This window comes from Saccoglossus kowalevskii, chromosome 4 (assembly GCF_978046115.1).
Source record: "Saccoglossus kowalevskii chromosome 4, keSacKowa6.1, whole genome shotgun sequence".
Taxonomy (NCBI): Eukaryota; Metazoa; Hemichordata; class Enteropneusta; family Harrimaniidae; genus Saccoglossus; species Saccoglossus kowalevskii.
In genome coordinates this window covers 17,148,493-17,165,551 of record NC_140644.1, presented here as the reverse complement: position 1 = coordinate 17,165,551, position 17,059 = coordinate 17,148,493, and the positions used below count along the sequence as shown (strand labels likewise).

At 38.2% G+C, this 17,059-nt stretch overlaps 1 protein-coding gene across 3 annotated transcripts in view; it reads right to left on the bottom strand.

Annotated features, from left to right (window-relative positions):
• Positions 1-2,295: 2,295 nt before the first annotated feature.
• LOC102807554 (uncharacterized) overlaps positions 2,296-17,059 on the bottom strand; it is a 60,079-nt gene continuing 45,315 nt past the window's right edge. For all 3 annotated transcript variants that reach the window (XM_078007258.2, XM_085497877.1, XM_085497876.1), the window contains exons 5-6: positions 16,585-16,956; positions 2,296-5,949 (exon numbers count right to left, since the gene is read on the bottom strand). In XM_078007258.2, coding sequence (XP_077863384.1) covers positions 3,989-5,949; positions 16,585-16,956 — 2,333 coding nt within the window. In that variant the 3' untranslated portion in view covers positions 2,296-3,988. The remainder of the gene's footprint in view (positions 5,950-16,584; positions 16,957-17,059) is intronic.

The window sequence follows — 17,059 nt, the reverse complement described above, 5'->3', positions numbered from 1 at the left end:
ACGGGGACTAAAAATATGGTGCCGATGTACATATTAAGCCAAATACGTGGACGTAATCCTCTGCAAGATGTACACAAGAAGTCTCACCCCATGCATGCCTAGTAATCCTTTCGTACAACTGACTGAAAATGACGACAGCGAGTGGTACATATATATGGGGGCCATTGGAACACAAAGTAATGGCAAGTTAAACGAATCCCATTGGCCACCGTGACAAGAGAAATTGACCAACAGTCACCGTGAGTGAACCATGGTGTGTAATTACCAAGGATACCTTTTTGAGTATTTCAAGTTAGGTCAAGCGGTAGGTACATCGCCTTCAGCGTTGTGTTTCCTTTGTGCTAGGATGTCGAGCGTTTCCTTTTAGTTGCCGGCCAGTGTTCCAGGATTGGAAGCAAAACAGGGTACCATTCACGGAGAAATGGAGGGAATGTGGATAATCGCGTATGTAACTCGACGAGGATTTTTTTCATGAACATCTTTGGTTTGGTTTTGATAATTAATATTTTGTTGTTTACATGTTGGTGTCCAGCCAGACTGAATATTACATATATTCCACGAAGGTTATAGTTGGCCACTATTTTCAACATTGAACAAACGCAAAAACTCGAAGGTATTGCACCTTACCGGATCACAGAACCACAGTAGGCGAATATATCAAAGTATTCCGTCGATAATTCGAATATATATTTAAATCACGGTCTTAAAACGAATACATAAATAAATTGTATAAATTTGAATTACACTCTGTTATTTACTGCCGAAACCGATGGGCGCCTATGCTGTACTTTAAGAAATTGTCGACAGATTTCGAAGTGAATATCCATCAAAGAAGCTTTGATGATTTGTATTGTGGAGACAGACGCCCGGCCAATGTGTTAGCAGGGACGGTACACACAGCATGTGATTGTGATTGGAAGTCTGAAGAATGGGAAAAGGAAGTTGCGCCCTCTATAGACGAAGCGCATAAATGACGTATGAGAGTCTACGGACGACGGGAAGGAGTGGTATTGACAACGCATCCTTGATCTGCGGTAGTCTGTCAATGACAATCAGTTTTGGTTTCTTAGTATCATTGTAAATGACAAACGACAGTTTTGTATATTTGAACGACACTGCTTACACTCAGGTACGTCATTTTAGAGAAAATAAGCGTTTCGTGTTTATGCAGTCGACTTATTGGACAGATGTATTGTGGGGGAATTCAATGAAAGTCTCGGAACACTATTTGGATATTACAGAGGATTCTTCAATCAATAGTATATGTAACGAACAATGCAGCACACGCATATTGCACACAGCGCTTTTGCACACAATAATGTTTCTGACATAAGAGATACCAATGTTGACTGTCTGACGTCGAAGTAACCGGGATAATACTGAACGATTTTTCTAAAAAAAAAATCATGCAATTCTGCTGACCTAATGCGATAAATGCTGACGGCGTATTACAGGAACCCCGAGTTATTATCTTATTAGTATCTACTTTATCTCCATGCTTTTGCTGAACCGTCTATCATGATATCATGTACCACAGACAGGGGGGTATAACATTTAAGAAATACTTAATCCGAATCAAATACAGTAATAACCACAGTGACATTACTTGTATTTCTGTAACACGAATTTGCTTATAAGGCCACAACTTGTCTAAGACAAAAGTTTATAGACTTTATTTTCTTTGATGATTTTTGTTCTTTCAAGACGATCAATATTGAAGAATCCTTTAAAGATAATATAGTATACGCGGGTAAATATACTTGCATACAGTCTCTTGTATATATATTTTTTTCAATAAAATTAAAATATCATGGGAGTGTGTAATGGCAAAAGTCGGGTTATCGCAAAATAATGTTTATGAAATGTTTCGCGGGAACCCGGCTTTAACCATTTATACACTCACATATTTAATTTTATTTAATTAAACACCAACAAATAAGAGACTGTATGCCAGTCTAGCGGGTAAATTGTATCAGCGCATATGTTGTCTGCTTGATAAAGCAATGGGAAATGTAAGATATGTACTATCGGATGATATAGATTGGCCAAATGGAGAAATGCACGCCGTCTAAATTATTATGACAGTTCTACAGAATTGCCACGAATGTCACGTGACAAATGGTATTTCCATTACGGCCAGGAGTTCAGTCATTATGTGACATCGTTGGTTGAACTCCGAAATTTCGGCTCCAGATAACGAACTCAAACATTGGCTAAAAATAGAGGATCGGGAATACTCTCACGAAAGAACACATCTGAGAGAGATACATCCACCCAAACATTATTCACACAGTGTTACATTGTTCCAACGAAATAAGTATATTTACTGTCATGTCCAGTTAAACTGGAAATATCGCGTGATTACGAATATCACGTCTAAAAGGTAAATGTTCACGTTATGTGTAGTCGGTGTTCCTCTGTCACCAACAGCGCGTATATTAAACCCATATAATTTAATTTTTTTTCTCAAACACAAACGTTGAACGGGTCCGTGCTTCTTTGTATATATATATATATATGCATTTTTAAAGCCGAAACAAGATGCATGATATCTTGCGAGGAATTATGATCATTGATATCGCCAGCTTACGAAGTATTGTGTTTTAATCGCGCGAGACTATGACGTCAATTGCGGTAAGTGAGTAACACCGAGTACACAACGAGATCCTCGAGGTGGCCATATAAAAAGTACTTTACAGAATAAAAATCATAATGTTAATAAAAAGTATAAACACCAGTTTCTATGTTTTCAATTTTCAGTTCATTAAAGATGAAGACAAATATCCGTAATATTACAGTTACAGGGTAAAAAAATACAACAATAAAAGAATGCGGTTGTCTTAAGTTACACTGACACGGCCATGTAAGTCGGTTGCTAGCAAACTGTTTATCTGCAGGACGAGCCCAGTTTTAAATAAGTTTCCATCTGTTTGGAGTCAAACTAAAGATGTTTTTGTCTTTGAAAATCGACGAATGGGCGTACAGAAAGGTGCCCTTTGAGCCGGGCAAAAACAGGGAGATCTCTGTCACACAAAGAGCGTATTGGCGAACGAAGGAAAAGGGGGGAGGGGGAGGGAAGTAATACAAATAAATAATCAAATTTTAAATTGTACTTTTTAAATATACAAGTGGTCTAAATTGCGCAATGCAAACTTACGGTATCTGCACATTTTCTGAGGAATAATACTAACATTATTTACACTTAAAAATTCAAATACATCTGCTATAATATAGTACACCGGGAAATCAATTTACGATGACGTCAAGATTGCGTCAGTTACGTCACATACATCACTCGAGTCCTATACAAATGTTACACAATTTAACAAGTTTGTTGGAGCGCAATCGTCCTGCCAATGTCATTTGCACGGTTATAACACAGATGCACGACGATTATCTGGTATCACAACAACGGTCTCCCTCTGTTATACGAGTCTAGCTACCACAGTGAACCTACTATGTACAATGTAAGGAAGCAACTACTAGTATGTCAAAATACCATACTTAAACGCACAACGGATTAACTTAGACGTGACGCGGTATAGTTTAAGTTGTGCATATGAGTTTCATCACGACGAACTTAAGTACCATGGACAACTTTACCGGTAGAAAAAAACACTGTAATGGAATGGTGATCTTTTTTTCATACACAAAAGACACTTTACCTTCACATTATGACGATCGCCTACACGCCATCAATGATAAATTGTAATATCTACAAATTTACTAACATCTAGAATTTTAAGTTTAATAGCGACGGAGATGCGCGTATTTCGGAGAATAAAATGCGCGTCGAGTCAAGTAAATCTGGTGCAGGATAAATAGGTGCTCATTAACCTATGAATGTAGTATGAAGTATACATTCTAAAACGTTTAATTTCACAAATGTACTTTTTTCGAGAATATACTTCTCAGCTTTGCAGTCACGCCATGTTTAGCACACCTCACAGCTGAACAACAATGAGATGTACACAATGATGCACGACGTTCAGATGGTTGGCGGCTGGAAGTTTGCATTTATTGAATCAAGATTGTCATTGACGTTGTAACCAGGAGTTGCAGGTTTAAAACTATCTTGATAATGGTGGTAGACAGGCTCCATGTTGAAGTACGATCCTGGCAGCGACGGCATATAGTCGTCATATTCGTACTCCTCCTGGGAGATTGAAAAATCGCTCTGTCCATGTTTGTGCAATCTTCTAGGCGTTCCAGGTCCACTACTTGTCCGCGATCGAGAAGATGGCGTATCGGGTCTCCTATTTTTGCTAACATGACTAGGTATGAAGGGTACAATATTTTCTGGACTAGTTGTTCTAAGTGTATTGCCAGCTGACAACGTCCTCCTTTCTAAAGGCTTAGGATCATTATACCTACTAGGATTCGGATCACTAAGAACATCACCTTCAGAGTCGGGGCTTCGTGGTCCACCAACTCTATTTTTTGGCAGGCTTTCAGACGAGGTTATATAACTAAGTCGGAATTGTTCACTTGGCTGTCCTTGCCTTATTCTCCACAATAGCTCCTGTGTGTGTTTTTCCTCTTCTGGTTGTGGAGTGTGGTTATTCTCTCGGTATTGCCAGGGATCGGGAGAAACAACTTTCTTGCTTCGACCATCGGCAGTGTCAGAAGAGCCTGAGCGATACATACGAGATATGTTCCTAACAGCGTTTTTATCTGATCTTCCAGAACGCTTAAGTTTTTGTTTTTCTCTTAATGGTGATTTTATAGCATTGTTTCGATGATGTCCATTCATTTCATGAGAATGATCATAAAATGCTGGTCGTGGGGCCTCACGGCCCTGTACTTCAGGAAGAATTCTACCTCTTGTGCCACGAGAGTTATGTTCCCTGCTCTCACGGGGTGGGGTGCGATCACGATCATTATATCTCCTATGTCTACCACTGCCACCAGACCTCGAACCAGGACTACGATCACGATCACTTCCTCTCCTTTTACCACTACCACTACCATGCTCTCTCTTTTTAGGGTAGGAACCATAATAATCTCGTTGATCTCTTTGATTACTCTTCTGTTGCACTGGTTTAGTAGGACTAAGGTCGTCATCCATATTCCTAGCCACTGCCATACCTAATGGGGTTAGTTTGCCTTCTCTGTTAACATATGGAGCTGAGTTTGCATCACTTGTCATACTTGGTCTACTCGTGTCACTGTGTCGACTAGATTTCATCTCCCTGGAAGATTTACTGTTCCGATAGTCTGCTCGATTATTAACATGCTTTGGATTGAATGTAGCCTCACTTCCCATTACACTGTATCCCCTGACTGCATACTCTTCTGGTGTTCGTATGGCTAATGTTGTTGTGTTCATATCTGTTCTACCGCTGCTGTGCCTACTGCTGCCGCTTAAGGAACCATTCCTACCTCCCAAATGATATGGAGATGATGCGTTCCTGGAATGTTGTCTGCTTTTTTTTGGATGCTTTGGACTATGGGATGGGCTTGAAATTTTGACTGGTGTTTCATTGCTTTTTCTAGAAATACTCGTGTAAGACGAGTCATGATAAGGCGACGTGTAATGTATTCCAGGTTTCAGCTCCTCGTTTTCTTTCGCGACTTTGTATAGATGGCTCCTATCTCGCATCTTGCGCATGGTACTGGTGGAAACCTCAGACATGGATGATGTGGGTCCATGGAATAGCCTTTGCAGACTCTGTCCAGTCGATGACACTTCCAAATTCCAACTGGCACTTCCATGTGAGGTGTCAATCATATTGTGTCCCATATACTCTCCACTGTTCAAGCCCATATTTCTGTCACGTCGCTTCTTCTGAACCCTCGCCCGAGCGTGTAAGGCGAAAGCAATGCTGGTGATGATGATGATACCACAGATGGCTATGCCCACAACAGTGACAACACTGTTCACAATATTTTCGGTAGACATTCCTGTAGACGGTGTCAGCAGTGGTGGTGCAGGTTTAGTTGTGTAATCTGAAATGAAACATAAATAAAACAAAATAGTAAATGAAATTTTACTACGTAACCTTTCAACAGCACAATACATACAATCACATGTACGAACACATATGCACTATAAGTCGATGGGATTCATTACGCAATACTAATCGCTCCACCCCCACTAAATAATGAAATAGAATTTACTTATTCATTTACTTATATATACACTTTGTCAAAGTATTTTTATCGGGGATCATCACAATAAAAAGAAAAAAATATTTCACAGTTTACACAACACGAAAAAAGAAGTATCATGACAAACTGTATAAATCAAATTAAACGGGATTGTAACAAATGTCTAAATAAATGTTTCCAATTTGGAACAATATTATATTTCGAACTTTTATAACCAGTGACCAATTAGCATGCTAATATAAATGTAATCCAGGTTAGAACAGCCCTCGCGCAGGCTTTATTATTATTATAGTGCATGTTTTATTTATAGTTGCAACATATTGAATACTGCTGGCAGGTATATAGATATGTTTGTTTGTTGTTTTGCGCAGACAACAACACATTGCTACCCTGCTAAAAATAGCGTAATCTCCATTATCGTCGTGGTTATATTACGCCGACACACACGTCAGTGGATTGGATAGAGTTGACCCAAATTTGGAATGAAAATCTACGTCATGCATACTAGTTTTAGGACAAAGTTAATTTGAAAGCATTTAGTGGCAATATAAACTCCGTCAGTAAACTACCCAACATATCTGGTTTGGAATTCCAAATTGTTGTGCGTCGCGAGATATCGTTCGCACAGATATCGTGAAAAACAAATTGGGGAGCAGAATTCCATACTTTCTTCCGATGGTATGCATTAATATATACCGACATTGAAGATACTTTCTCAAACGCAAATGACCAAGTCCGCGATAACCCAATGGGAACCAGACCAAAGTTACTTTTACGTCATAAATTAATACATACATATATACCAACACATCAATATGCTGAGTTAAAACGGTGCTCTAAATCTGTCATTATGCATGTATGTCAATGTTTGCACTCTGTTTGGAATGATTAATTAGACAGTCCGAACTAGAGAAACTCGTATCAACATAACCTTTGACAAAAATAAATCCACGCAAGGTAACATGCTAGTATAAACACACAAAGACTTTGCACTAGGTGTCGATTTTTTCCACGCCCCCCATTCCCTAAAAAAACATTATTCAACAGTTTTTATGTAGATGTATTTTAGCGAAACTGAAGTTACCAAAGCAAATACTCGGTGAAGTCAGACCTCGTGGCGAATTACAGTTTACATTTCGCTGAGAATTCTGGGTACATACATACATACATATATACAGTATATACTTATTCAACTGTTTCAATAATTGAACAGGAAAAAACAGATGGAATTGACAACATCATAAGATGAGCAATTTTGAGAAAGTATAAATAATTTGTCTTTATAGTTTGAATTTTTCCACATTAATGAAATAAATGGAAGTAAAATTTTATATCGAATATCGCGTAAACAAAAAAAAATGATTTTACTCGCATTGACTACGTCACGTGGGTCCGATCTCAAAGACGAAGCGGCGCGTCGAATGCTATGCTTTAAGTAACGCCAATCAGACATGCGGGTAAGTTAGTCTATAAAAAAAATGTCATGGTAACAGTCGACAAGTGTGCATCATAGTGAATGATACAACTTCCACAACGTATAAACTGTACATTATGTAAAAATATTTACAAATAAATTACTGTGCAGCGCAACGGCCTATATAGTATAGAGACAAATGAGTGATTTATTGTATCTACCGCTTGATAAAAAAAAAATTACTCGTGACAAAGGCTTTTGAAATTGGCGAGTACCTTGTAGGTATTGTACATTTCATATAGATAGTTCTGATAAGAGTGGCATGCACTTTATTTGATATTGGTGATTGCATTGAAAACAATGTGTTATATTTGATATTACTCGAAATATTGAAATGTCTACTTAATATTTGTTTTTACTTTCTTACGAACACAGCATATAAATAGAAACTCTTGCGGCTCCGCGTCGATACCTATCTATGTACATATATATATAAGACTGCTTAACGTAGTCAGATTTTACGTTCGATGATCAGTCACGTGTACAACCAAGACTCGAGACAAACAATGCAAGTTGGTTTGCAATGCTTCGATTAACAAAACCCCGAGGTGTTTCCCTTCTACTAAACGCCATGGCATTGTGTTGACAGATCGCCGCAAAATGGCGAAAATTATCATGATTAATGTGTTTTGGAGACAAAGGCCTGCCCCAGTTGGCAGTGGCTGGTAATTGTGTTGTGGCACGTAGTCACGGACTGTGAGCACCAATATTCTCACAGTACACAGTTATGAGTGTACTGAAGTCTGAAAATCTGTCACGCTCGGTTTTTATAACCTTTGACGATGTTGTAGTATTAGGTAATACAAATAACAATATGGAGCTAATCGATTTGTAGTCACCGTGTATAGTGGCATATTCTTACACCACAGGCACCGCAGTCTGGTCTATGTTATCCCCCCAAAACGGGGCTAGTTTCTGTTTGACAATGCATTTTTCATTCAACATAAACAATCTAGTGGGAATAGCAACACCGATACCCATCATGCATTCCACGTACACGATTCGACTCTAGTCGTAACCGGGCCGGAGATACAACGCCACTGGCACTTACTTGCATAGGCACCGCGAAGCTCCATGTCTATACGGCACCATAGTTCATTAAAGCAACCCGTGGCGTAAAGCAAGGACAATAATCACCACCTAAAGTACGCTCTCACTTTGGAGCGCGATATGACGCCAAAATCTTCTAACAAAATCGTCGTAAAATACCTCCAAATTATATAATCGAGGAAGAAGCGCTAAATGACAGTTCGGTGAATATTTACTCCAATGGTTCCGCTGATCATGTTTCATGTGGAAATTTCTTTTTAAATTTCCACCAAAAAATAATGAAGCTTTAATTTGGACTGACACAAGATATGCTTTTTGCAATTTCTAATTTCGAATTAATGACCACCGTTTTAGTTGCACAAGCTTAAGTTTCAAAATTCCCAAATAAGCTACTAGACAGACCAAAGTAGGCAGGCAGTGCATTTTTAATTTATGGGTTTCGCGATAAGTTATCGAGTGACCTCATTAGGTGTCCCGAGTCACTCGGATACACATTGCGGCATGGTGTGGTTACCCACAGTCACCACGTGAGAGGAGTATGGGTCCGCCCGCAAAGATATCGCATTTCCGGCGCGGTTGATGTATTTTGTTTTGAAGTATAAATATCAAAAATAAAAAAGATAAATATAAATTAATACACATATTTTTTATATATAGGATTATTTTTAATTTTATATTTGTTCTGATGCAGTCAAACGAATTTAAATGAAGAGAGTCGAAACCTGCATTTTTCACAATTGTTCCGTATTTCTTAACCCATTAAATATAATACTTAGCAACAATTATCGGTATGATGAAGATATGTAAAAACACCGAGGCAGCTGCAAGGTTAATTTCAGTTCTCACACACAAAAAGTCGCACGTAGCGATGTGTACGTTTACACAATTGTTACATCTCTAAGTGCGTGTCATAGTGTTCACATGAAGCACATGATCAACTTAAAAACTTACGCACAGGAACCTTATTAGCTCAATAAGAGATTCAAATACCAGTACTGTATACTTTGCATACAGCGACAGAGGGGCAGATATGACAGTGATTCTACACAACGCATGTGTTAAGGAGTCTCACCGGGTTATAGAGTAACCTAAATCATGAATGAGAAGTGGAAATAAGGTAGCTACTAGTAGTTTTCCCGCCTCTACTGTCATACAAGTAATAACATAATAAACTTTTTAGCAGCATATAAGGAAATCATATAAACAAGCGTTACATCAAAGGGCAAGGCTGGTTATGTTTGTGCATGGCGGCGGAACGCCATGTATAACTAAAATACGTTTATTTTGACATTTGTTAACCAAAAACAAACATAATGATGTGACGTCATAAGAGTTGATTGTGTGGTATTGGAGATTGATATCCCAACCATTACATTCAATCTGTGAAAGTGGTGTATCGAATACCAAGCTGGTACTTTCTTATTTTACTTTTGTACAAAAGCAGTCTGATTGTCCATATGACATACAAAACGTAACTTCATTTTGCATAAAATTTGAACATTGTGTTTCATAGTACCTCTTGAATAATACAGTAACGGTAAGATTTGTCATAGGGTAAATGTCTTGTTTTGACAATAAACGTAGCAGTAGTTGTTTGATGAACCAATGATACCGCCAGTGCGTCTGCGCTTCGAATTACATGCACTGATATGTAAATCAGGGACGCATGCGTACTAGCGTTTTTCATTAATTCATGCAACTAATTGTACTATGTACACGAATATCTGTTACCAAAAGAACACGTTTAATAATTATCTGAACACTGTGAAAAAAAACTTACAAAATTGTAAATAGCATCACAGTACACTGATGCCGAGAAACTTTCATCGAATGACTTGTACCATAGACCCTCTAAAAGGAGGATAGGAAACTGCGGTATTTCCTCTGATCTATGTAAGTTGTAATCATTTTAATCCCGTTTACCTAACGGTTCACGCATAAGCGATAATCTCAACGAAGTCTCGCAAGTTACGTGAAGAGGTTATGCAAAACACTGTGAGATTATGTAAATTACCAAATTAGAGGGTCTATGCTTGTACATACAAGTCGGACATTGACATTGACAATCAAAGAAAGTTCAAATATTTGAAAAAACAGGCAAACATGATGGCGACTGAAAGTCAACAAGTGAGAATGACATTAAGAATCGCCTAAGTGATCGATAACGTTTTCGAGTGGACAAACGTTGATTCAAATATATTTGTTCAAACCTTGAACTTCACACTCATTTGGCCATACGAAGCGTCCTATTTAACTGATATGCCACTTAACAACGAGAGAAGGGGTGAAGTTTTGAGGGGATGGGATAGTAACAGTTCTAATTTTAAATCACATAGTAAAAAGTGTGAGCAATAACTTAGCTATGTGATGTAGGCAGTGAATTAAATTTAAAAAAGTTGTTTTTGGCTAATTGCATATATATACGCTATATTATTGGATTAGAGTGTCAATGACTTTGACCAATCGGCCGTGTCTTACAATTTCATTTCTAATAATGTACATGATACTGACAAATTCGCTGTTTCTCATTTTTTTGGTCGAAAATCTGTTTACGGTAGAAACCTACTCGTGAATGAAAATACCCAAAATTTATTCATTTTGAAAAAAAAGTTGGAATCACTAGCCTATCGTTCAAGAAAATGACTTGTACTTTTTTGGAAGGCGGTCATTTTGCGAGCGTTATAACGCGTTCCAAAAGCGGAAATATTATGATTGGACTTCCACCTTAATCCGTTTTGAACTATCAGAAATTGTCTATGCTAACCGTTGAGTATTAAGAATGGGATATTAATTATTGACAATTACTGTGATTGCATTTATGACTAAGGAAACTTGAAGGTAATTCCAATGCTGTATTTTGTGAACATGGTTATACAATGGTTGACTCATTAAGAAGGGCGGTATTGTGTTTGATTAACGACAGAAAACAAATCTAGCAATTCTTGAAATCGGAGTCTGATAAGACAGGCTATATTTCTCGGATCAGTACTGCTCCTTGTTTGTGACATGTTTTGACGGGGGAAAGGAACAGACTGACTGGTTTCTCTCATGTCGCAAGTCCGTGATGAGAAACATACAGGCCGGTGTATTGCTGTAACAATTGGCCTACTTATTTCCACTTTCACGTGCACACGAAGATTTCGAACACTTTGTAGTCGCGAAATACTTTGTTCCAAACTGTCAACAGAATGTCTACTTTCATACCGATAAATTCTATCACACACACACACACACAAAAAAAAAAACATTTTCATCATGGTTGTTCTGAATGCAATAATCCCCTCCCCAAATACGTGTATCCGCCAGAGAGACCGAGAAAACAGCATGCTTTCCATTCCACTGACAAGTAGACGACTTTAAAGAAAGAATGCGATATGTTTACTATGGAGGCAGGTGAGTCCGGGGTGCACCTCGCTACTTAGGTGTATATTTTATAAGCGTATAGTACATGCCCTTCTCTTGTATTCACATGTTCTTCGATTCCTTTAAGGGAATCATATTTCGGTCGAGACTGAGAGTTAAGCTCACTTAACGCAGTAAGTAAACGGCACTGATCATGCCATTACATTCCTACTCAATATGCGACAGCGACTTTGAATACTACGGCAAATTGGACTGTCCGATCACCATCCTCCGTGGAATCAGTGTTCTCATCGCCCGAACTGTGACCTCATTAGCCGGTCTCGGATAGGTCGTCCGTGATGACATGGCGTTATCAAACACTACACCTCATCCCGGCAACAGAGCAGACATTCACCGCATAACATTTACCGCCAACAGTAACCAGTTGTGGTACTAACGTCGGGCGACGCGAGGTATAACACGTAGTTGATGTTTGCACATGAATAGTACTAATTAACGTCGTATACCGGTCAAACTTAAGAAATGTGTTGTCGTGCCGTCACAAAGAATATATAAGTGTTATAAATATCGCCACGACCTTGTTAGAAGATAGGACTAACTTGAGAGCGAATACGATTTCACCCATTTTTCGCATGGATGCAAAAACACTGCGGTCACGTTGGTCTGAAAGAAAACGGGCAGTGATACGGCAGTTTGGCGACACTCACTTCAAATTACACCTCACCTAAACGGCAAATGGCAGTAAGACATATACTAACCGGTTACTGACACGGTGCTTGTCATAGTCTTCACAGCGTACAGCCAGCAATATCGACTGACCACCTTCCGTGGGCGCCATGCATACTGACCGCGTTCCCTGGTACTGTTACAACAATTTGTCCAAATATTACATTTCAACTGCCTTTAGTTCCCGCAAACAAATATTTTCCTTTCAGCTCTAGTCAGCTATGTATTTTGGGGCAATAGTACGCGTCGCTGACACACTTGTTTAAAATAAGCACAGGTGTAGTCTTACCGGACACGTGTATGTACGCATGCGCAAGATGGCCACTTGAATTACCAAGAGGGTTCGGCTCTTTCATGGCGTTTTCCGTGTTTTCATTCGATTAATTCGGTATGCAAGTATTCGTTTAACAGCTAGAATCACTTGAATTTCAAAGGAAATTATTCACAACGGATTTCACTCCACCGTGACCATAACCTAAATCTCATACTGAGTACATACAGCTTCTGACAAACAGTTTCACGTCATTTAGCACACATCACAACGATATTGTGCCGGACGGACTGTGATTCAAGTTCTCAGCAACGCCATTATAACTTATTGATTAGTTATTACCCTATACCGCAACCTGGACGTTCCTAAAGTACAGCCTAGATCCTCGAAAAACGGGATTGATGATAAATTTCCCTTTTAAAAATGCAGGATATGGCTTGAACTGTACAATGAGTACAATATTTAAACGGGCATGTGTTCGATAATTTAGGAGGTGAACAGTACCGTCTATATGTGCTGTACACTGGATATCACTAACATACGTCAGAGCCACACGTACAGTATAAAGTACTGTGGATAATATAGTACTACGGATGCGAACACTGGCAGATATCCGGTTCATTTCAATAACGCGTGAATCAATTACCCATGTTGTAATAACCTGGTGTAATCACCTTTACGAGGAGTGGCCAAGGTTCATTCTTCTATCCAGCACGCAGTCAATAGCCCGGTCCCCACTTTGAGCTGATCTAGTTCGAAACCACGCTACAGTGTAATGCCATTCGTGAGTTTAGCGCAATAAAGCAGTGACATTATTCCATGTCAAGCCTTGTCAACATTTAATCGTTTAAGGATGCTGTACACGTTTTTGGTATTGATTTTCTAAACTGATATTTTCATATAAAATATTTACTGAACAACACAAAGCTATATATTGATGGAAAGCTTATTTCACACTGGATATAAAATCGACAAGATAGTGTGTGTATGGATGTGTATAGTCACGTGATCTCTGTGTAAACACAGAAAGCCATTTTCGGTAAAAAAAATAATTGAACCAATGAATATTATAGTATGTCACTGTCAATCTGTTTTTGAGAAAAAAACGCTGAAATAATATGCATAAAATGCCATTTTAGCTACGATTTTCAAATACATTTCTTTGTGGTCTATACAAATATTGTCAATTTTGCAATACCTCTAGACATCAGAAAGTACTTTGTAAGACACTATATATCTTTTTCTAGAGTCACCATATGTAACTAAGCAACATTTTGAAATATATCCTTGCCACAGTGAACAATAGTAAAATGCTCTAAAACAGGAAAGACATCCATCACAGTATTTTATGGATCCATTTTCTCGCAACTAAATACGGTGACGTCATATTTTTTATTCATTTTCTTCATCTTTGTAACATGATGTTAGTAATATGTAATAATAAAAACAAGCAGCCTATCGGCTGAGATAGCTCCGCTGTTAGCAATGCACATTTCAATTAAAGAACAGAAGACATCATTAGAAAATGAACAATATGAATAGTATCAAAGCAATCGGACTTACAGTTTTTAACAAGAAGTCGAAAATATCACTTTTTACCAAAAATTACAAAAATATTCACCAAAATTAGAGAATTGAAGATATCATCACAAAATGAACAAATCTGAGAGAGGTCCACATGTAGTACCTATATATGTAATATCAAAGCAATTGGACTTGCGGTTTTTAACAAGAAGTCGAAAATATCACTTTTCACCAAAAAATGACAAAAATATTCACCAAAATTAGAGAATTAAAGATATCATTACAAAATGAACAAATCTGAGAGAGGTCCACATGTAGTACCTATATATGTAATATCAAAGCAATTGCACTTGCGGTTTTTAACAAGAAGTCGAAAATATCAGTTTTTACCAAAAATGACAAAAATATTCACCAAAATTAGAGAATTGAAGATATCATCACGAAATGAACAAATCTGAGAGAGGTCCACATGTAGTACCTATATATGTAGTATCAAAGCAATTGGACTTGCGGTTTTTAACAAGAAGTTGAAAATATCAGTTTTTACCAAAAAAGTCGAAAATATCAGTTTTTACCAAAAATGACAAAAATATTCACCAAAATTAGAGAATTAAAGATATCAACATGAAATGAACAAACCTAAGAGAGGTCTACCCAAGGTACATATACACCAAGTATCAAAGCATTTAGGCTTGTAGTTTTCAAGAAGAAGTCGAAAAAGTAAAACATTGACACGGACGACGGACGACGACGACGGACGACGGACGACGACGACGGACGACGACGGACAATCACTCATATGATAAGCTCCGCTCGACAAAGTCGACAGCGGAGCTAAAAATACAATATTTTTACTTTTCTGTAACGTTCTCACCTTACGCTAATTTGGATGAAGCAGGGTCTAATCCGGATTAACTAACGCGGTTTATTGCTCTGATAGAAATATCACCAGCAAGCCGAATTCGATTGCCAATTAGATACGGCCCCTCTGCCCGAAACATTAAATGCGCGTGCGTTCTCAAGCACACATTGGTGCACAAATTGAACGTTGTTAACTGTAGACAACTTTTTTTTTTTCACAGCGCTAACTTTGAAACCATTATTCCAATTCATCGAGACAGACAATGATTTTAACCTGGTCTAGGGGTGACATATTGTCGTTACTTGAGCCATAGACGGATGAAAGCGCCCAGATTGAAATTTGAATTTCCGAACATCGGAATTCACAGTTAAGGGTTTACCACCAGAAACTCATGGAAATTGCTGCTTTGGGACACACATTATCTGTACAAAGAGAATTTTGGAAATGTGTTTGTACAGGAAAATTTCGGGAAAAATACATTCATAAAATAAGCAACTTTATATAGGTTCTCTGTTAGTGACGAAGCTTAATTGTACCTCAGTATGTGCTGAGTGAATTGAAGAAATCGATTTAATAGTATAATTAATCATCTTAGGTGAACACAAATCTGCAGTTTGTTAAATGCACAAAGTGGAAGCCATATTATACAAAGTGCTGAGAATATTAGTTTTTGGTAAACATGACCATCTCCGCTATGATGTCGACTAAGCATAGATAAAAACAAAATACGTAACATAGGAGTAAATAATAACATCGTGGTAAAAATCAACAATCAAGCCCAAAAATTGAATGAGCGTGACCCAAATTGAGAATGGTTTTAACAGTGCGACAACTGGATCATCGTCCGCTCTCAATCACTGGGCCAGAACATTATTCTTTTGATTATTCAAGATGCATAGGTTTAACCATGGTACTACACGCACATGCTTTGGTGTAACTAAACACGGTGTATGCGTGGGCATAGATAGCGTGTTTGAATCCGAATCAAGATAACATTCGAAATTACAGTGGAGACAAAAAATTCGAATTAAACTAAGCCGAATTCAGTTAAGACGGATTTGATTTAGTTCTAGAGTGGACAGGGTAATATGGACGGTCTAACGTGGTGGACAGATTTACATTTCAGATATTAGAGTGAATAAAACGGAATCATTCCAAACCAATCATTAACATTTCTCACACACTCAAAAAATGTAAACTTACTGAAAGATGAGTAGGAAGCGCTGAATCCCGTCCGTGGAACAGGCTCATCTACTGCAGATTTATATTCGATGTAAAGTTGACTCCTGGACGACATAACTGGTCTGGGTGCCCGGTTACCTGTATGATAGACTATCAGCGGCGCTGTCACCGACCCACCATTACGCACCTTAAGCCACTCACGTGACAGATCGAGGTCAAAATTGTGAAAAGTGAGATTGATTTTCAGGCCATCGGAGAGACTGATAATCCACACAGCGTTCTGCCCACAGGGCAGATTAGCAGACCGTATGGTGCCTTGAGTTGTAAGCAGTTTACACCCACATGAACAATCGTCATCATCCGGGAGGTTACCAGCTACACCGGTTGTCATCGCTGGAATAAAATACAATTATACTATGAATACAAATATAGATACTGTAATATTTCATTAGAAATAAACGACACCATGCGATATCATTGATATAACAAAACATTA